This window comes from Eremomyces bilateralis, assembly GCF_010015585.1.
Source record: "Eremomyces bilateralis CBS 781.70 unplaced genomic scaffold P152scaffold_14, whole genome shotgun sequence".
NCBI lineage: Eukaryota > Fungi > Ascomycota > Dothideomycetes > Eremomycetales > Eremomycetaceae > Eremomyces > Eremomyces bilateralis.
In genome coordinates this window covers 300,051-320,411 of record NW_022985080.1, presented here as the reverse complement: position 1 = coordinate 320,411, position 20,361 = coordinate 300,051, and the positions used below count along the sequence as shown (strand labels likewise).

Below are 20,361 nucleotides of genomic sequence, written 5' to 3'. Positions count from 1 at the left end.
GGGTTGACGGAGCGGGCAGCGCGGCTGCAGCGTCGAATCACCCGTAGGGGACGCCCCCGACATGCCAGATATGAATAACCCTTCGGCCTCTCGAGGGGGCATTGACGCAGGAGACCCGAAAACCAATCCGGCAGTGATTCCCGACGACGGCAAACAACCGGGAAGATCTAACGTGCCCGTGCCAGTCAATACAGGTGCAGGGAGTAATTAAGGGGAGGAAAATCAGGTAACGAGACCTGGAAATGGACAAGATGGCCCTGCGCCAACTAACACATGTCCAGTGAGCGAAGACGCCCTGAGAAGAGCTCCCTCCGACCCAGATTTGGCCTATAGGGACGAACATGATCTGGATGGAGAACTAGGTAGACCAGTTCCTGGCTGGATCCAGTCATGAAACCGGACAAGCTGGGCCAGCTTTGGGTAGATAGACTTCTTGCCTTGAAGACGAGAATGGCCCCCCAAAGCAGGCTGGCGGGGTGGATGGGGTAGTCGACATCTAGGACGAAGTTTACTCACAAGAATATAAATATAAAAGGTGGGAGTAAATTGGCAGTGTGGCTCGTCTCGAATATTAGAGCCCTACCTATGGCTCAGTACATACATATATGGCATAGTAACACAGGATGGGCGGGTCAGATGGATACTGGTATGAATTTTATATTGTGCAGTCGACGCAGACCATATCTGTTGTACACCAGACGCGATGAACTATTCTAGGTTTCTTCCCATGGCGTGTACTCCATTCACCCACCATATGACTCCGTCCCGATGCAAACTGTCGCTGTAAAGTCAAGAATCAAATATTGCCGCGACCACGCCAGTGGATTCGATTTGACCGAAAAGAAACCAGGAAACTTTTGCGTCGACGCTAGTGAAGATCGCTTCTTCTGTAATCCATCAACCCAAATTATGTTGATCTCCTTAAACCCTCACGGTTTTGCCACTTCGCACCGTCCGGAATCGCGAAGCGATGTTCATACTGGCCAACTCCTGGAAGAGCAATTTGGCAGCATATGGGATGTGAATCTGGGCGATCTTGGTCTTGTTCTTGCAAGGCCTGCACTCGTATTGCTTCTTTTTCAAGCTCCTGCAGGGTTTGTCAGTAACACGATCCCATCAGCATGTTGTTCGGAAAGCTTACGCAATCGGAGTCATCAGCCCGCAAATTTCGCAGACGTGCACGCGATATGCGTCCGACACCTCGAACAACCTCTCCTTCAAAAACGCCGCCGCACCATGTGCGATCATGCAATCGCGCTCCATCTCTCCGAACCGCAGACCACCATCTCTTGCACGACCTTCCACGGGTTGCCGGGTCATGATCTGCATGGGGCCTCTGGCACGTGCGTGGATCTTGTCGTCGACCATATGCCGCAACCGCTGATAGTACGTTGGCCCAAGGAAGACCTGCGCGCGCATTTTCTTGCCGGTGTGGCCGTTGTACATGACCTCGAAGCCACGGCGTTGGTAACCGTGCTGTTCGAGAAGCGCCGAGATGTCGGAGACCGTGACGTCAGTGAAAGGAGTTGCGTCGCCTTCCGCACCACGCAGCGCACCGACTTTGGAGAGGAGACACTCGATTAAATGGGCGATGGTCATGCGGGAGGGGATGGCGTGCGGGTTGATGATAAGGTCAGGGGTGAGGCCTTCGCGGGTAAAAGGCATGTCTTCTTGACGGTACGTCACACCGATGGTACCCTTCTGTCCGTGACGGGAGGCGAACTTGTCTCCAATCTGTGGGATCTTGGTTGTTCGAATACGGACCTTGACAAATCTATAGCCATCCGTGTTCGTAGTTACGATGACTCGGTCAACGATACCGCTCTCGGTGGATCGAAGTGGTGTGGAGACATCTCGCTTGTCATGGAACTTAGTGCGTTGGCCAAGTTCTTCGGCGTCTGGGGGGATAGGAGCGGTTTTTCCGATGATGATGTCGTCACCAGATACACGAACTCCAGGGTTGACGAGACCATCATTGTCCAACTTATCGTAGGTACCAACCTTCATTCTCAAAGTGTTGGCACGATTGGGCTTCTCAAACTCTTCGACAACAGCCATACCGATCCGCTCTTCTTGATCGGTATATGTGCGATAGAAAAGACTTCGGAACAGCCCTCTGTCGATGGAGCTCTGGCTCATGATCACGGAATCTTCTTGGTTGTAACCCGAGTAGCATGCAATTGCGACAACAGCATTCTGTCCGGCGGGAAGCTCACGGAACTTGAGGTATTCCATAGATCTCGTTGTCCCCAGTGGCTTTTGTGGATAGTAGAGGGCGTTGTTCATGGTGTCCATTCGTAGGTTGAAGTTGGTTACGCTGACACCCATGGCTTGTTTACCCATTGCAGACTGGTAAGTATTACGGGGAGACTATTCAAGTTAGTAGGGTCTTAACAAGTTTAGTTGAAATGGAACATACCTGATTGTGATCTGGGAAGGGAATGATGCTTGCGCACACACCCAAGATCATGCTAGGATGAATCTCACAATGAGTGTAGTTCTTCACCGTAGGATTCGGCTTCCCTTTGACACGCCTCAGAGGATCAATGTCCTCCGCCTCGTACATAGACTGGCCGCTCCTGATACGATGATGATCTTCTAGCTCCTCAGGCGTCATGATGATCATCGCCGTCTCCTCCTCTTCGGCGTCGAGGTACTCGATAACGCCTTGTGTGACAAGCCGCATCCATCCGATAGGTTGCTTTTGAGCCTGCATCTCTCGGAGCTGTACTTGTGGGATTCTTTGATCTTCGGCAAGTTGATCGAGATGTTCTCGATTCAGCACTAAGTTGCCGTAGTTCGGCTTTGATGGGTTTGTCTCGACCACGAAGAGCGGTCGCAGTACTCTTCCTGTGTCGGAGAACACTTTGATCTCACGCTCACGGATATCCCAGATGATGCTGACCTCGAAGGGGATGAGATTGCTGGCTCGAAGCTCTTTAAGAGACCGGACAAGCATCGAAGGGTCGCGGTGGACGCCGATCCAGACGCCGTCAAGGAAGACCTTGGTGGCATTTGGTGCCAGTGAGGGTTCATATTCCTCCAGAATCTCAATGCTGCGTGCTTCCAAGAACTTCTCCAGACCAGTCTTGACCTCACTATGGCCAACGCTGACATAACACATCAGCGACAAGTTCTTCACCAGACCACATGCTTGACCTTCGGGTGTCTCGGAAGGACAGACGAGGCCCCAGTGGGTATTATGCAGCTGCCGTGGCTTCGCAAGCTTGCCATCTCGACCAACGGGTGTGTTGGTTCGTCGAAGATGTGACAAACTCGATGAATATGTATACCGGTTAAGCACCTGGGAGACTCCGGCCTTGCTTTGCTGAGCTTTGTTCTGAAGACCCCAATTGCCGGTAGCCAAGGAGTATTTGAGACCGTTCGTGATTGTGTTAGACTTGATCGCCAGAGACATGTTGAAAGGCTTTCCGCTTTCAATGCATTTCTGCACATATGCGTATACCTCCTTCGTCAATTTCTGGTACAGCTGTCGGAAGAGATTGGATAGAAGGGGTCCGGCCATGTCAAGTCGCTTTTTACCGAAATGATCTCGGTCATCTTCCTCTCTCCGTCCCAGAGCACACTGCAGGAGGCGATGCGTCATGTATCCTAAGAAGAAAGCTTTCCTAGTTTCACTGCCCTCTGATTGCGAAATATGTGGCAGGAACTCTTTTTGGAGGATTTCTCTCGCTGTACGGATGCGGGCATCCTTCGTCGACGGTCGTCCAGGTTTGCCTGCTCGCGTGCCGATATATGACAGAGCGACCTGCTGATCCTGAATAGCAAATGCATGTTCAATGCAAGGCTTGAGCATCTCCATCATTTGCGTGTCGTTCTTGTCGTAGCACACATGGTTGAGGATGTCGGCATCGGAAACGATTCCCAGAGCACGGAAAACGACACCGAGAGGGACGTCGTCATTGACGTATGGCAGACTAACGGTGACGGTTTTGCCGAATCCACCTTTCGAGGTTTCGCCCTTCTCGTGAAGCTTCAGGGTGACTGAGGATATCATTCGCGAGCCTTTTTCCAGCGCGCTCCGAATCTCAGCAATGAATGGCGTCGGGCTGTTCTTCTTCTTGAAGACCTGCACAATGTTTGCGGCACTTCGCTCTTGTGCAATCAAGACCTTCTCGCTTCCGTTGATGACGAAGTATCCACCTTGGTCGTAAGGGCATTCTCCGACGGCGTAGAGTTCCTCATCGGTCTTGTTTCGAAGAGAGCACATCTGCGACTTGAGCATGATGGGCATCTTTCCGATATAAGGCTGCGCTTCCTGGCCAGATGTCGGGTCGTCGTCGGTTTGCTCCCAAACGAGCTCGGTGTCCTCCGACTCCGGTTGTCCATCGGTCATCTCATCCGCGTCCAGGGCCTGTCCTACCCGTCGCTCTCGCGCCACCAACGTCTTCGTCGCGAAATTCACGAACATCGAGGACGCATATGTCAAGTTTCGCACTCGACAGTCGTGAGGATAGATTTGATAAACGCCACCATCCTGCTCCGTAATGTGAGGGACCGACATGCGCAGGTCAGAGAATCGCAAGTCGTATCGACGCTTGATAATCGGATCGATGTCGCCTTCATTCTGGGGTTCGTTCTGGTCGATGACGATGCGCCCGAAATCAGTAGTGATCTCGTTGATCGTATGGAGAGCGAAGAAGTCGAATGAGTTCAACTGCTGTGCGACGAGACCAGTGCCGTCAAAGAACGACGTGATAACTGCCCAGCAGTCTTCCGCGGTGATGCCCTCCTCGTATTCATCTTCGTACTCTTCCGCTGGATCGTATCCATTCACGTAGTCCGCCATGGTCGATGAACCGCTTTAACGCGATGGATCCAACGCGAAATCCTCGTCTCCGATTCTCGTATCCTTCAGCGCAGTCGAAGTGTATGAATGCGGTTGCGATTGTAGGGTACCACTGGGCAAGTGGCGACTTGTCAAGAAGAGGGATATAACAAAAGTGAGCAACGCGTCTCCAACTGCGCTCTGAGGCAAGTTCAGTAGATATCTTGCACCACACAGACACAAGGAGCAGAATGCAAGGGAGCAGAACGCGTTCTGCAGCTGGAAGCATGAGAAGCCCAAAACGATGAAAGGTGAAGGTGAAGGGATGGAGAGGCCTTGGCATGAATTTCGGCGGACGATAAGGACATGTTGTGAGGTATGGGAAATGTCACATGACAGTGTCACATGACAGTGTCACATGACTACATTTCTAATCACGGCTAAGCCATGCACCCCTTCCAAGCTTGCTCTCTTTTCCCATACTTTTGAATAATTATCAGTCTCTTCATGATGCCGCCAACGGGTGAATATACCATCTAAAGTCTATCTTTCATTTTTAACTAAGGGGTCTACTAAGTTAGAGTTCATACATGTATCAACAGCACTTTCGCTATCAAGTCCCAGTCAAACAATGCCTCAACCTCAGCTCCAGTCACCATAAAGCACTCTCTCTCATTCACTTGTTTGCTTATTGATCTATCTCATAATTTCCAGTTCCATTTCTTTTGAACCCACTTGAGCACATATACAAGAGCAACAAGCACTGGAACCTCAATCAAGGGACCGACGGTACATGCCAGAGCTTGTCCACTCCCAGCTCCATACACAGCAACAACAACAGCAATGGCAAGTTCGAAGTTATTGCTTGCTGCAGTGAAGCTTTGTGTGCAACTAACTCTATACCCAAATCCAAACTTCCAACAGGCTAGAGCTGTTGCAGAGAAGATGACTAGGAAATACACAACCAAAGGTGCGCAGACCCGCAGCACCGAAGTGATCTGGTCAACAACGTGGCGGCCTTGTGATGCGAACAGAACAATTATGGTGTATATGAGTCCAATCAAAGAGAAAGGACCGATATAGCGGAGGAAGTATTGCTGGTACCGGCGCTCGCCGAGCAACCCGCGGAGCGACAAGCGAGTCATGACCGCTGCTCCAAGTGGAATGCCTTTTGCCCGAAAGTCAGCGCATTTTCAAAACCTTGATAGAATGACTTCACCCAAAAACACAGCTACACTGGTGGCTACGCCGCTGTAGCTGACAGACACCGCACTGCTTGAATGGCTGACGATCTTGATGTAGAATACCGCGAACGGTGCAAACAAGACGATTTGTAATATGGAGTTGAAGGCGACCAGCACTGCACAATAGTCGCCATCACCGCCAGCCAAATCCGTCCATATAAGCACCATTGCAATGCATCGTGCGATTCCAACGAAGATGAGTCCCTCACGGAGGTCTTGTCTGTCAGGAAGAAAGGCCCAAGCAAGACCAACCATGAACAGTGGGGCGATGATCCAATTGAGGACGAAGGAGAAGAGGATTTGGATCCAGAGGCCGCGATCCCGGAGTAAAAGGTAGAGAGTCTCGTAGCGAACCTTGCAGAGGATCGGGTACATCATAACTAGAAGTCCCACGGCTTCACGAAAAGGTCAGCCATTCTCGTTCCACGTTCAATTGCTTCATGACAGGATTCCGTTGCCAGGATTGAACTTACCGATGGGCACACTGACTTCAGCAAATTTGCCTCGCTGGAGCGCCGGCCCAGTAGAAGGGACGAAGTTTCCCAGCACGATCCCGATAGCCATCGCGAGGATGATCCAGACAACTAAGAAACGATCGAGCAAAGATAGTGCGTTGAAAGGAGGCTTCTGAGATTTGTCGTCACTGGAGGCTAGAGCAATTTCTGCCCCTTCTTCGCACCGTGTACTATCATTTCCTTTCTCAACATCTGTTGTCTCTCTCGAATCCTGCTGCGGTTGGTTAACATCTCTAGTGCTTTGCCTCGCTTCAAGCGCTTTGGTCGTGAGAGAGTCGCTATCAGACTTCATGATATGAGGAAACAACAATTTCGATGAGCCCAAAGTAAGCCTTGTTGTTGGAAGTATTTAGAACGTATAGTCACGAATACTTCGCTACTATGTGCACAATTGAGTTTGCAGTACCTGATTATATCTACATACTAGGATTTCATCGGTGCTAACCGTGTTGGGACATGAAAGAATGTCACTGCTTCGTCCTGATTGGCTACCGTTCCGACGATTCACCCCTCCCAATCCTTGGGCCCTCGAAATGCAGAAGACCAAATAAGAGGGCGTGGAGGGTCATTCATCACTGGTCTGTTGGGAGACTACGGCACCGACCTCTTTTACAGTTTTACAGATTTCTATGATACCGTTGCTCTCATTTATCTCTATGAATGGCCCCAGCAGGAGCTTTTTTGGGACTCCGCCATCACAAGGAACATGAACGATTGACTCCAAGCCACAACGCGTTTTCTAGAACACCCCAAGAATTTGCACAGCTCGATCCGCAATTCGACAGACGCAACTCATGCAAGCCATTCAACAATATGATCGACTGATCAGCAAGGAGGCGGGCAGAGCCGCATCGTATGGCCTACGAGGGCCGCGGGTCACGGCTACGCCCTACACGCTACAGTCTACAGCCCAGCGTCTACAAGGCAATGTGGGAAGCTTGGGTGTCCACCGCGGGGATAGATACACGCAGCCGAGGCCTGATTGCATACCCGCCATCAACTTTAACCCAACGTCACGCCGCGATCATTGTTAAAACCATCGGAATATGCAAGGAACACGAAACTTACAATTATTACCAAGTATGTGCTAAGTATATCTCATTGAAGCTATGAACACAAGAAGTCAAGATGCTGAGCTAGCCGCCATCATCAACCAGACCTCTAGCACAGGGGACGCTTCCGAGCCGCATGCACCGAGTCCGAGTTGATTTGATGGTGATAGGAACGGAGAAGTTCGATATGAAAGCAGCTACATCAAACAATCCCCATAGCTGGTCTGCATGCGCAACCACATCTATTCCCGAGCGAAGAGCGAGGTCGTTTAGTATGTGTAGCGGAAGCCGTCCTATCGGTCGAGTTAGCCTGTGAACGGAAACCACACAAGATTCGCAACGGACGTACCTCGCTTCCCTCCAGCGTCAGCTCACCACGGTCGGCCTTGGCGTTCAAAGTCTTGAATCGGAGCATGAGCAAGACGGTGATGATGACACTGAGCCCGCAGCATGCAATGCACGCGTACATGCCCGGGCGGTACAACGGCGCATCCTGAGTTCGGAAGATCAGTGAACCAGCGATACCACCAACACCGCCCATACCGACAAGGGTGGCGGAGCAGAAAGCGCGCTTCCATTGGCCACGGATGTTGTTGGCCTGGTAGGTCATGACGGCAGGGACGTTGGCGTTGGCACCGGCGGTGACGAGGAAGACGCCGAAGTATCGGACAGCAGGAGCGCTAGCCCAGCCCATGATGGGGAGTCCGATCAGGCAGAGGACCATGTTGAAGAGGATGATGGGGCCACGGATATGATAGCGGTCGCCGACCCAGGCGGTGGCGAACATGATGATACCGGCGAACACGTACGGCGGGGCACCGAGGCACTGTGCTTCGGCGACGCCGAAACCCATTCCGTCTTTCAGGATGATCGGCAGGAAATATGCCAGCGCATAGGCGAGCGTAGTGCTGTCGAAGAAGATCAGGGCATAACCCCAGACCTTGATGTCAAGGCCGGCGCCAAGGAATTTCTTCATGCTGAAGGCTTCGACGTTGGCGTCGCCACGATCGGCGTTCACGCGGTTAATGACCCATTGCTTTTCGCGGTCGTTGAGGAATCCCCAGTACTTCGTCTTATCATCCGGGAAGCCCACGAGGAAGATATAACCGATGATACCAATGGTGCCGGTGAGCTGAAACAGTGAGCTTTTTGGACAGCGGCCTGATTTATCGGAGGCAGGGAAAACATACGACACCCTCAATGATGAAGATCCACCTCCAGCTAGTTATACCCTGGAGCCCACCCATCTGCATGAGACCGTATGCGAGGATACCAGCGAACGCCGATGCCACACAACCAATCAGATAGAAGAAGGAATACCGCTTGCCCATGTCATCTGCGTGGAGTCAGCACGCATTCCACAGTCAAGAGGGGTTCATCGTAACTTACATCGGACGTACCACGTGCTGAGCAGGTAGACGCATCCAGGGAAGAAACCTGCCTCGAGGGTGCCGAGGAGAACACGGAGACCAGCCATCGTTTCCCAATTCTTGGTGAATCCCATACCGATCATGATGGCACCCCACGAAACGGTCAAGGCCGAGAGGAAGATCCTTGGTCCGATCTTTCGGGTAAGGATAGTCGCCGGGGGTTGGAAGATGACATAGGGGATAAAGAAGACGAGTGTGACAATGCTCTGCAAGGCGAGTTAGGACTCCTTTCGGTACGTACGAGATGGGCTGGAACTTACGTATCGGTAATCAATCATCAGGAGCTCCTTGTTCATACTAACTCGTTGTTAGTCCACGGCCCCAGCTATCTCAATTGTTACGCCATTAGCTCTTCTCTTACCCAGCAACCGCAGCATTGGACAAATTGGTCCGGTCCATCAATGAGATGCAGTACATCAACCCGGTGGTGGCGACCAATCGTGCATCCAGCTTTCGCTTAATCCTCTTAGCCTCCTGAGGCCCAACTTCGATCAAGTTATCGTGGGAGCTCGACAACGAGCCCTTATAGTCGTCATGGTTAACGACGTGCTTCTCCATGTCTGCCATGGCGTCGGGTATGCTCGTGACGAACGAACGGTCACAGCGGGGTATCACAAAAAGAAAGACCGTAAAAGGTACGAAGAGGATAAAGGAGAGAAAGAATTCGAACTTGATCGAGGTCAGGTTATCCGGCCCTCATATTTGAACCAAGATGTGAGCAGGACTATCCCATAATCGACCCTTGGACGGTCCTAAACCCCTCCCGTGTTTTCATCGAGACATCCAGATGATGGAAGATACCGAGGGAGGCAGCCCCTGTTTCCTATTCGCAAGTCGACTTGGCGGGCATGGAAGATGCAGATTATGCGCGACAGAGTGTGCGAGTGCTCTAATTGGAAGCGATTCTGAGTTGACCATCCGATGCACGGTTTCGGTGCTGGCCACGGATCTGGATAAGGGTGGACGATTACAGGACCTCAAGCCAGTGGCATGATTGGATGGCTGAAGCCGCGTCTGGAAAAAATTGGTGTTTGCTTGGGGGATGACCAGATGTCCCACAAATCCACGATGATGGTTGCACCAACCTTTGAGGCGCTTTCGCAGCGACGGCAGCCAAGGAACAGGCAGGCATTTGAGCCAGATCTTGGCGGCTGAACTTGGCTCTCCAACCCGTGGGGATTCCCCAGACTCCCCGCAATTGGTTAGGGACGGTTGGGGGTAGTCTTATCCTGGGCGTTGGCAGGGACGGGAGGCTGGGATCAGCCGATTCTCCTGGGGGTGGCAATCGACAACCTTCTCGAGTAAAGTGCCGCCTTTAAGACCATGGAAGTTATGGAGCAATAGAAATGTCAGGGTTCGGGTTGCAATCTGCAGCAAATTGCCGCGGCTCTACCAGACCGGCTAGTCCGTGGCGGAGGGATGGGTTGGAGGCTGGATATCCCAGTGGGCGACGAATCGACGATAATGTCATACGGAGAGATATCGAAATGAGAATATCGGGCTTGTCCTACTCGTTGGCTCCTGAGACGCACATAGCACAACAACAGATTGCATCGTATCTGAGGGCAATTTCTCCGGCAGCGAATTGAGCGCTGAGGGGAACCTTTCTAGTATTGTCTGCTTGTTGTCTTTTTGTTGATGGTCGCGTTCCATGTCACCATCGGGATAATCATATTGCGTAGCAGCTGGCAAGGCGATGCCCGATGAGGCTCATCGACAAGAATTCTTGTGGTGGTCAGCCCAAGGACGGGAGGCGTCCAGCCCAGAACTAGATCTCGCAGACAAGCGATTTCGCCAAAAACATGCAAAGGCAATCCACAGGCTGACAAGCGCGACAGGGAGGACGGGGAGTGCGTGCGATTGAGTGGGCCATGACAAGCCCGATACTTGGCGAAGAAATTCTCGAAGGTCTTGTCCCTCGGCGGTTTGGCATCATGATCGACTGCGACAGGTTGAAAACTTCCATGTATCTGAAGTACCATGTACGTTTGAGCGGGGGTGGATCGACAACAAGGTGACTAGCTGTTGGTTCCCGTCGTACATTCATCGTATAGTGACTTCCTTAGTGTACGGTGAAATGGAGTAGAATGGAATAGAATGGGGTCTCCAACTTCCCCATTCTGCACTCCACGCGACACTGGAACTAACTTGAGACCGTCGCAGCTGGGGTTGGTGTGATCTGTCGAACCGTTCCGGTGGACATAGTACCGGTAATTAAATCAGAGTCTTCATTTAAAGTTCAAGTTTTTTAACATGTATTCGGCGCCATCCCCAGTTGAGCGCCCCAAATTGGCGATCATTCCTTCAGCATACCACGTGAATGGAAAGAGCATGGGTATCATATTTCGTACATGTCGTGATGGTAAGGTGAGATCCGCAACAGGTCAGTGTGCCTGGTGGGTCATCCCTGTTATCCCCAAGTATTCCTACTTCAGTACGGACTACGGAGTACAACACTAGTACATCTATGGATCATGATCCAACATTTCCAGAACAACAGAAATATCCGGCGAATCCGCTAACGTACCCAGCTAGTATTGCCAAGAATCGTGTCTAATGATCAGGCTTTATTTTCTGTCGTTCCGAGATTCCTCTCCATCCATCCAGGGAATCGATGTTCACTCCACTCCCGCCAGAACTCAGGAGTCAGCACCGGAAGGGAGTGCGTGCTTCGGCTTATCTATTCCGCTTTCAGTCCTTCGTCCACAGAGAATAGAACCTTCTCCATCGAAGCTTCGAAGGAGTTAGTCCCCTGACTATTTCTCGGGCGGATGGCGCCTTGGCCGTCGACTGATCTGACCACTATGTGCGGTCGCTTGATGGCTCAATAATTAGGCTGACTACAATGTACATAGTCCCTACGACTCTACCCCTTCCTTCTGATGAACCATATAATTCAGGCATGCTAATTCTGAGACGCTATTTTCGGTGCACTCTGGCCAGATGGAATCGATATAGAATAGATGGCTAACTAGGGGAGCTAACCCGTCGACCCTGTCGATACAGCTGAACCATCGTTCTTAAACCTGCTGATATGTATCCGACACCGTATCTGAAATTGCAGAAAATTTCGGTTCGACTTCGTTTGATACAGGAATTACTTCTTGTCGTGTCTATCCGCGGAGGGCGGTTGCACAAGACCTGAATCCTAGCCTTCGCCGAGACCTGTTGCGATCCTCCACAATATAAAATAGAGGGCTTCCTGTCCGCCAGCCCTCCCGACGACTGGTGAGCCTGGAAAACTCGCCGCATTTATACCGAGTGCAATACCGGTCAGTCATGGGGTGGATTTGGCGTTCATATAGTGGAGCGCGTCGTACCAGTAAGGCTTGGCGCCAAGATGAGAGAACGAGGCTGCATGCGCGAGATTTGCTAATTAGTGATTATTAAGGGGCTAAGAAATGTTGGTGTGAAACATAAGATGGCGATGTATGGGCGATGGCGTGTTGCCTTGCCAGAAAATGATCTACGCCCAGATGAACAAGAACGATCCCAATCCCGGGTCGGGTTCAAGTATTCAAGTATGATAGAGCGATGGTCATACATTCTACGTAGAGCGTTCATGGGTTCGTGTAAATGCCACTGCATTCAGTCACACAGAGTGACACTGTTCTCGTCAGTCATCCTATTGAATCGGATATTGATATCACGGCATGGGAAACTCGACCAGCATCCTGATCCTCCAACCCCATCTGTCCCCAATATCCGAAGCACATACTGCTACTAACCAAAGTCCAACTCTCCTCTCCGTCCCCGTGTCCATGCATCCCGTATGACAACCTCCATCTCAGTCCACCGGGATGAATTCGTACATCCAGATAGGTACCGCGGAAGAAGCACCTGAACCGCGTTCCACGGCACTTCCACCTCCCCTCTTCCTACACGCGACTCGGCAACTCCAATCGCGCCATGCCGTGGCACGCGTCGGCGGCGTACGGCTAACCAAGATCGGTCCACACCCATAGTGATCGGATCCCGCCTGACTAAACACCACTCGACGCGAAACCCAGCTGAGTAGGTTGGGCAGGCCACCAGGGGATGAAACGGCTCCGTAGTTTCCGAGAGGGACGAGACAGCGCGGGGAGTCATCCATGATCCTGCGGTGTTCTGGAAGTCGTGTTCGAGTGGGACAGGGAGGATCGACGATACAGCAGCCTCGGTACCGACAAACGAGGAGGTCGCGCAGGAAGCACGGTCTAGCCAGATCGAGGGGGATATATCGACTATTATTGGCACAGGCCAATGGCTGACCCTATTACTACCGCTGTCTCATTGAGACCCTGACGCCGACGCTGCTATAGGGTATCCAACACTTTCAATCCAACGTAGGCAACAGACTCCGCGACTATGCTTCCCCTCCGGTTCTGTCCCGCTCCTCCACATTAACAATTGCACCCACCACCACCGCCGCCGCCGCCTGCCCCTCTCCTCCCCGAATCCAACCGAAACACCTCCTCCCACTCCCTCATCCCCTCCCTCCACCTCCCCGTCCCCTCTCCCCTCCTCCTTCCCCTCCGCCTCATTCCCGCATCCTCCACCGTCATCCCGCTCCGCACGCTCCCCGTATCCCCCCAGTCCCCGTACTGAATCCCCTGGCTCGGATCCGCCGGATCGATCTCCCCAAGTTCAATCTTCGTCAGAATCATCCGCCCCAGCCGCGTGAACAGCTCCTCCACCGCCTCCCCCGTCAGCGCGCTCACCTCCACCGCCACCGGCACCCCGTTCTCCGCCGCCCACCGCGCCGTCTCCTCCACCCTCACCTCCCGCCCCTCCGGCGCCTGCGTCGCCTCGTGCATCGTCCCCAGCCCCGAGAGCGTGCCCGTGCGGTTCGACCGCGTCGACCCCGGCGTCACCGCCCCGTGCGCCTCCTTATCGCGGTCCCGCTCCTTCCCCGACGCGCTCACCGTCGGCGTCATCGTGCTCCACGCGGCGCTGCGCCGGCTGTCGTAGCTGCTGGCGGTCGGCGTGCTGGGCATGTCGATGAGGTTTTCTTCAGAGGGGGGGCCGCCGTGGCTGGAGGTCGGCTCGGAGAGGTCGGCTTTATTACCAGCGAGGATGACGGTGAGCTGTGGAGAGCTGAGTGCGCGCGCGTCGTGGAGGAAGGTTGGGAGGGCGGAGAAGGAGGCACGGGAGGCGATGTCGTAGACGAGGATGGCGCCGGCGGCGCCGCGGTAGTAGGAGCGGGAGACGGAGCGGAAGCGTTCGGTGCCGGCGGTGTCCCATAACTGTTGGCGGAAGATGTTAGGCGTGCCCTTGTACATCGTATGGTCCTGGGGGGAGTAGAAAATGGCGTGGAAGGCCATTATAGATGGTGAAAGACTGTAGGAGCGTACTTGTAACTTGATGCGTTTGCGCCGAGCGCCGGTGCCGACTTTGACGATCTTCGAGGAGAATTCAACGCCGATGGTGTGTGACGAGAGTACACGCCCTATTGTTTCGTTAGGATCGCGATCGTATTTCCGCGTAGATTCGGTCGCTAATAAGAGTGAACATACACTCGTCCTTGACAAACCGATGCAACAGACATGACCTATAGCACACCACACAATAAGCCTCTCGTTCTAGTCGCGTAGTCAACTCGATGGTGGACATTCCCCCCGATGCATTCTGAAGCAAAATTCCACTCACTTCCCGCACCCACTGGGCCCCAATAGTATTATCTTCGCCAGGTAATCGTACATGCTTCCCAACTCCTGTTGCTGCGGATGCTACCACCCAGATACCGATTAGCATATAAAGTTACCGGTCTCCGGCGGAAGTAGGGCGAACCTGGTCTCTAGCATTCGTGGAGGAATTCGTCGACGTCGTCGACGCGGCGCGTTGGCGCGCCATGCTGGGCTATGGCGGTTCCGGGTTCGGGGTGTCGCTCCGGGGGTGGTGATGACGGATGCTCACAAGGATAGGGGGGGTCTACATGTACGTGGATGGAAGCAAGGGTATATACAGAAGCGGAGGGAAGGCTAGGCCACGCAGAAATTTAACATGAACCTGATATGAAAGGAACAGAGAGGTTGGAGACTGATCTAAGGCACATAATAAGGTGAGATGTACAGCACGAGGTCTGAATTCTGATATCAGAGACGATGACATTGGATTTTGACAGGGATCAGCGGAAGGAAAGAGCCGTGCCGGGCCGGGGGGTCGCTCCTGCCCCCCTTTCCACCCCACAACTCCCGTCTTCATGTCTTCCTCCCTTTTTATACACGCAGAGGCATTGGATAAGTCCGTATTAGATCTTGACAGGATGTAATAATAATATCAAAGCTGGGCTACCATTGCTGCAGTCGACACATGAACAGAATTGCACCATAGCTGCTTCCTAGGAACACTGTCCCCCCGAAGTGGGAGACTGCCACCACCATGGCTGCATCATCGAGGAGACGTTGAAGACTGATATACAATGAACTGCCAATGGGGATACTTACGCAATGAAACAGAATGAAATAGTCGGGATTATGTGGCACAGGTACTGTTGTACTTTGATACAGGTACCTACCAGTTATTTTTTGGCAAGGCCGAAGGAGGACGTCGACTACTCGATATCGTATCGCAGTTCCCATCGCAAATCTTCTGCGCTGATACTTCCCACGACATACCTATCCATACGTACAGCTGTCTCCGATCCTCGTTCTTGTCGTTCTTGTCGTTCTTGTCGTGTGGTCTCCTTGCTGCTTCTTCCTCCCGATTGGCAGAATGTTACTTACATTGTGGCCTAGCATGTATCAAGTCCTGAAAATCTTCGCCGTCATTTCAACTCTAGTTCTACTGCAGATACCTCCTTGCTCATCTTCCGCATCCTACCATTCTCCCTGGGCGCGTCCTATCATCCTCAGTTATCGCTAATGTTACCTTCACCATTTCCATCCTTTGAGGTCGAACGGTCCTCGAGCTCATGACGCTCGCAACGCCTCTGAGATGGCTCCTATCCAAAGTGGCTCCCATCGGATCCTTTCCCTCTCACAGTGGTCCCTACGCCGTTGGGAGCTGTGATGTAGAAATCCCTATTGCAGACTTACACAGCCCGAGCCCGAAACCTGAGGATGCTGACATTCATACCGTTGTCTTTCGAATCTTCTACCCGTGCGAACCGGCGTCATCGACGAAGTCGGTGCGATGGATACCGGATCCCCAGCGTGCATACATGAGAGCATACGCTCGATATCTAGGGATCAATTTTGCCGTGTCCGACCACCTTGCGTAAGGCTTCCCGGTGTTGCAGGTCCCGACCCAGGCGTCCAACACTAACAGCGATGCAGGAGGTTTCTATCGCATGTTCTGTATTATATCGCGATACCAGTCCGTCGAAATGCCATGCTTCTACCTCCACAGACGTCATCTGGAAAGTGGCCGGTGATGATCTTCTCACACGGCCTTGCAGGCTGTAGAAACACATATTCGTGGATATTGGGCGCGGTAGCTAGCTACGGTGTGGTTGTCATTGCGCCAGATCACCGGGACCGAAGCGCGGCCATCACCTATATTCGAGCTACGGACGAACATCCCCCTAAAGTCCTCACCTACAACCGCATTCCGCACACGGCTATCGACATTGTCTACCGAGGCCGTGACAGACAAATGCGCATCCGGCTCTGGGAGCTGGGCCTGATTCATAGTGCGCTGCTCAAAATCAACGCAGGCGTTTCAGTTCGCAACCTCGACCCTAACAGCACCCGGTTTCGCAAAACCGACACCAACGAGGTACTCTCTATCTTCGTACACCGGCTTAGTGTCGACGAGCCCGGTTCCATCATCTGGGCCGGTCACAGCTTCGGTTCTGCCTCGGTCGTCCAACTGGTCAAGTCCACCTACTGGCGCATCCCTGCCGACGACCCTGATGGCAACTCCACCTCACTCCACCCGCCATACACCCCTCTCTTCACCCCCTCCGCCACCTCCTCCATCGCCCGCCAAATCACCCCCTCCTCCCCCCTCGTCCTCCTCGACATGTGGGCCATGCCCCTCGACTCCCCCTACACCTTCCGCCTCAGCCAGATGCCCCTCCCCTGCTACGCCACCCCCTCCTCCTCCGCCGGCTCCACCACCCTCGCGCTCCTCTCAGCCGCCTTCGCAGAGTGGCCCGCCAACCTCGATCGGCTGAAACGTGCCCTCTGCCCTACCCCGGCTACGGAAACCTCGCTCCGCAACCCGCACGCCTTCACCCCCACCCCGATCGACGTTGCCGGCCCGCGCCTCTTCTACCCGGCTAACTCTGCGCACCTCTACCAATCGGACTTCGCGATCCTGTTCCCGCGCGCCACGCGGCGGATGTTCAACGGCGGCGGCGGTGAGCCTACGCGGCTACTGCGGCTGAACCAGCGGGCAATCGTGGAGTTTCTGCGGGACATTGGGATGGAAGTGGGGCCGCCGAATGCGAGGGGTTTAGCGGATGGGGAGGTGCAGGGGGAGGTCGGGGTGGGGGAGAAGAGAGGGGATTGGAGGATTTTGGCGAGGGATGGGGGTGGAATTCGAGGGTGGATGGCGGTGGAGGTGATGGGTGGGACAGAAGTGGTGGAGGGTGGGACGAGTAAGCTGGATGAGGTGAGGGAGATTGATGTGTTGGGAGAGGTGGTGTCGTCGGGACAGAAGTGACGGAGTGGATAGTCTGAGGCCACTAGATCGGTTACGATGCGAGGTTGTTACGTTGTTACGATATGTACGATTTGACGATTCTTGGACGCATGGGGTACCGGTTTGCTGGAGGGAGGTAGAACTGGGTTGCCAACCGCAAGATTGTCTTGATGATAGCCTTATGGTTAAACTACATACTCCCTAGGGGTCTTCTTTCTCCCTTCCAGTGTGCTTGAGCCAAGTCTTCAAGATATTGACCGAGAACCTCGTGACGAGATGTTGCCAATCGGATACATTATATGGAAGTGGTTCAGCTGCTGTTTTCATTGCGTTGCAGTCGGCAGTTCCGCTGGGTAATACCTATTGCCGCAATACGGTCCGTGTCTGTGAAGCAAATGCAGCGGGTTCATTTAGTCCCTTTCCTCGCGACTTCCTATGCTTCTTCAGCCTGATTCCCTTATTGAGCTTCAGACGTCTGGTGTACCAGAGGTATTCAGTGGATAAAGATGCCGAACAATGCCCGGATTCCCCCTCAAAGCCGCGCGATCAATGGTCTTTGGTAGGTAAAAGTGTTTCATTCGTTGTGTGAGCGGATAACTCAAAACGAGTTCACTGTATCTAGATCGCTACTCTGGCGAGTGTGATACAGAAGACGGTGGGCTCAGCATGACCGGAGAATGCGGACTTCTCTTTGCAGGGAATAAAATCTGCCCTGGAACGCAGTTCGGGCCCTGCTGCTCGAACCATGGATATTGTGGGTCGGCCAGCGATTATTGTGCCGCAGAGAACTGGTATTCTAGAGACTGCTGGACGACGTAGAGGAGGTTTGGCTTAAGGCCTGCTTGACAGATGAATTGAGAGAAAGGTACGAAATAGTGATAGCACTGCCTTAGCGGATGTATACACTAGGAAGATATGAGGTTCGAAAAGATACCCCGTCTCACCAGGTCACTGGGACCATGTACTGCGGCCAGTGCTCTTTTGTGTCCGCATCGCGATACTTTTCAATGTCACCAACGACACCATGCTCGTCTACTAGCCAATCCCCTCTTTCAATCATACCCGCCCAGTTCTCGAAAATCAATGGAATGCGGGTTCTACGTGCGTTGACGAAATGATTATAACTAATGTCATATACATAGCATATTATGATAGGCTACTGGTCGGTTATTTTGGCGACGAAAGCACGACTCGTCGGCTGTTTAGCCCAATCTTATACGGTAAAACCAGTTCAGCATGCTCCAGCCATAGTGGATCTGGTCCTTAGTATAGGCCCGCGCGGTGGCTTGTGTTCTCATACGGCCAGTAGAAACTAGAGAACGGAACGCAGCTTGGGTCGTCAGTAAAAGGTGCAGGAAGGGCTGGAAACTAGAGTAGTCGGGGTCGTCCCGATCAGATCCGAACGGTTGGTTTTCGTATTCAGAGGGAGTGCATAGTTGCAATCCTGGAGCGAGATATTTGGCTTTCAGTTTCTGAGCTTGGAGTAGAAAACTACGGACGAACTCGGATATCGTCGTTTCTGGTAATAATTCGGTGTTAAATATACCGGGTTCGGCTGGCTCGCGATGCATAATACCGGTAGAGTCCACCATCCTTGATTCTATGGCGGAGGCGAGACGATCGAATGCTCGAATAGTATCGGAGAGTGCAATAGGACTGTAAAGATGGCGTACCCAGCTTCCGAGTACATCAGCGTACGGATCTAATTCCGCCGATTTCGGGTCCCAGATACAAACCCGGCCTTGGATAACCATTTCAATCCAACCGCTAAGGATAACATCCGATGGTATCCATATGACGTCGGGCTCAAATGGTTCTTCGTCGTGAATAGACGTTTGGACAACTGCTAAGTGAGTCTTCTGGTCGTAATTATATGCTGTTAGTAAGGTATATATGTCAGTACATTCGAAGGAACCGATTATCATACAAAAGCGATCCTGGATGTGAGATAGTATCTATATCGCAGGGTTTGTATAGGGCCACAAAACGGTCCTTCAGGTTAGGATCTCCGTCCGGTGGTACATAGCTCTCTAAGGACATATCCCAATGCATTTCCGGCCCGACGACTCCCATATGGAAATAGGCCAGAAAGCCATGGAAGCGGACCCGCTTTAGGAATTCGATGACTGAACTATCGTATCGTCCGTGGAAGGCAAGGACCTCCGCTTCCTGGAAATGCATCTTCCACCAAGTCTGACGACCCCGGGCTTCTAATGGTACTCCTGTCCATGAAAGGTCGACGAGTTGGTTATGCAGCGCGACACACCGTTCGAAATCCATACCCACTACCCTTCGAACAGGGTTCGTTTCGGTAACGAGCCATTCAGTCGAAATGTCAAGATTCATCGTCATCGCTTGCAAAACTGGAGAAGAGAGTGCCTTCGTTTAACTGATCTGGGGAAAAGAAAGTAGGGCAATAGAAACGGGAACAGGGTGACCGGAACCATAAAAAGCCATAGGACTCTCAGCAAACACGTGCGCTAATGAAGTACCGTATGGCGGCACTTACCTGTACCGTGTGGATCATCTTCTGGAATCGAGGACGACGGGACGATTAAGCGATAGCGCACGAGGCTATCGGAATAACGAATTATTCAGACTTGTCAAAGCAATGGGTGGCATAAGGAGACCTAGACGATTTCAAAATGAGGGATAGGTTGGAGGTCGGGGCTTGGAGGGGAGGCGGCATATAAACAGACGCGAGACCAATGTCCGGTTAGAGTACATGGAGTGGGTGAGGTTGTGGTTTCATAACATGGTGTA

General features: G+C 52.7%; 7 protein-coding genes across 7 annotated transcripts; 1 reads left to right on the top strand and 6 right to left on the bottom strand.

The window, feature by feature from the left end:
* Window positions 1-619: 619 nt before the first annotated feature.
* P152DRAFT_459685 (beta and beta-prime subunits of DNA dependent RNA-polymerase) lies at window positions 620-5,085 on the bottom strand. Its single transcript, XM_033679735.1, has 3 exons — window positions 2,420-5,085; window positions 1,142-2,370; window positions 620-1,087 (listed from the first exon to the last, which is right to left on the bottom strand). Exons 1-3 carry the CDS (start codon window positions 4,808-4,810, stop codon window positions 922-924), a joined length of 3,786 nt encoding a protein of 1,261 aa, XP_033532912.1. The 5' UTR covers window positions 4,811-5,085; the 3' UTR covers window positions 620-921.
* A 411-nt stretch (window positions 5,086-5,496) lies between these two features.
* P152DRAFT_368889 (arsenical-resistance protein ACR3) lies at window positions 5,497-6,684 on the bottom strand (the record flags this gene model as incomplete). The annotated part of the gene is made up of 3 exons (XM_033675470.1): window positions 5,497-5,957; window positions 6,009-6,428; window positions 6,507-6,684. Coding segments are annotated over 3 exons (1,059 nt in total), but the record flags the coding sequence as incomplete, so codon positions are not given.
* A 952-nt stretch (window positions 6,685-7,636) lies between these two features.
* On the bottom strand, window positions 7,637-9,236 carry P152DRAFT_459679 (MFS general substrate transporter). The gene is made up of 4 exons (XM_033679734.1): window positions 8,990-9,236; window positions 8,791-8,944; window positions 7,950-8,732; window positions 7,637-7,893 (listed from the first exon to the last, which is right to left on the bottom strand). The coding sequence occupies exons 1-4, from the start codon at window positions 9,022-9,024 to the stop codon at window positions 7,870-7,872; spliced, it is 996 nt and encodes a 331-aa protein (XP_033532910.1). The 5' UTR covers window positions 9,025-9,236; the 3' UTR covers window positions 7,637-7,869.
* Window positions 9,237-13,412: 4,176 nt separating this feature from the next.
* On the bottom strand, window positions 13,413-14,726 carry P152DRAFT_399631 (rab-type ras small GTPase; the record flags this gene model as incomplete). The annotated part of the gene is made up of 5 exons (XM_033676527.1): window positions 13,413-13,817; window positions 13,935-14,255; window positions 14,364-14,458; window positions 14,526-14,560; window positions 14,659-14,726. Coding segments are annotated over 5 exons (924 nt in total), but the record flags the coding sequence as incomplete, so codon positions are not given.
* Window positions 14,727-15,241: 515 nt separating this feature from the next.
* Window positions 15,242-15,756, bottom strand: P152DRAFT_67459 (uncharacterized protein). The gene has a single exon (XM_033683161.1). It carries the CDS (start codon window positions 15,588-15,590, stop codon window positions 15,300-15,302), a length of 291 nt encoding a protein of 96 aa, XP_033532908.1. The 5' UTR covers window positions 15,591-15,756; the 3' UTR covers window positions 15,242-15,299.
* A 166-nt stretch (window positions 15,757-15,922) lies between these two features.
* P152DRAFT_438385 (uncharacterized protein) lies at window positions 15,923-17,801 on the top strand (the record flags this gene model as incomplete). The annotated part of the gene is made up of 2 exons (XM_033677605.1): window positions 15,923-16,227; window positions 16,290-17,801. 2 exons carry the CDS (start codon window positions 15,923-15,925, stop codon window positions 17,617-17,619), a joined length of 1,635 nt encoding a protein of 544 aa, XP_033532907.1. The 3' UTR covers window positions 17,620-17,801.
* A 953-nt stretch (window positions 17,802-18,754) lies between these two features.
* Window positions 18,755-19,686, bottom strand: P152DRAFT_67441 (uncharacterized protein). Its single transcript, XM_033683160.1, has one exon. The coding sequence runs from the start codon at window positions 19,521-19,523 to the stop codon at window positions 18,801-18,803; it is 723 nt and encodes a 240-aa protein (XP_033532906.1). The 5' UTR covers window positions 19,524-19,686; the 3' UTR covers window positions 18,755-18,800.
* Between the last annotated feature and the right edge of the window lie 675 nt (window positions 19,687-20,361).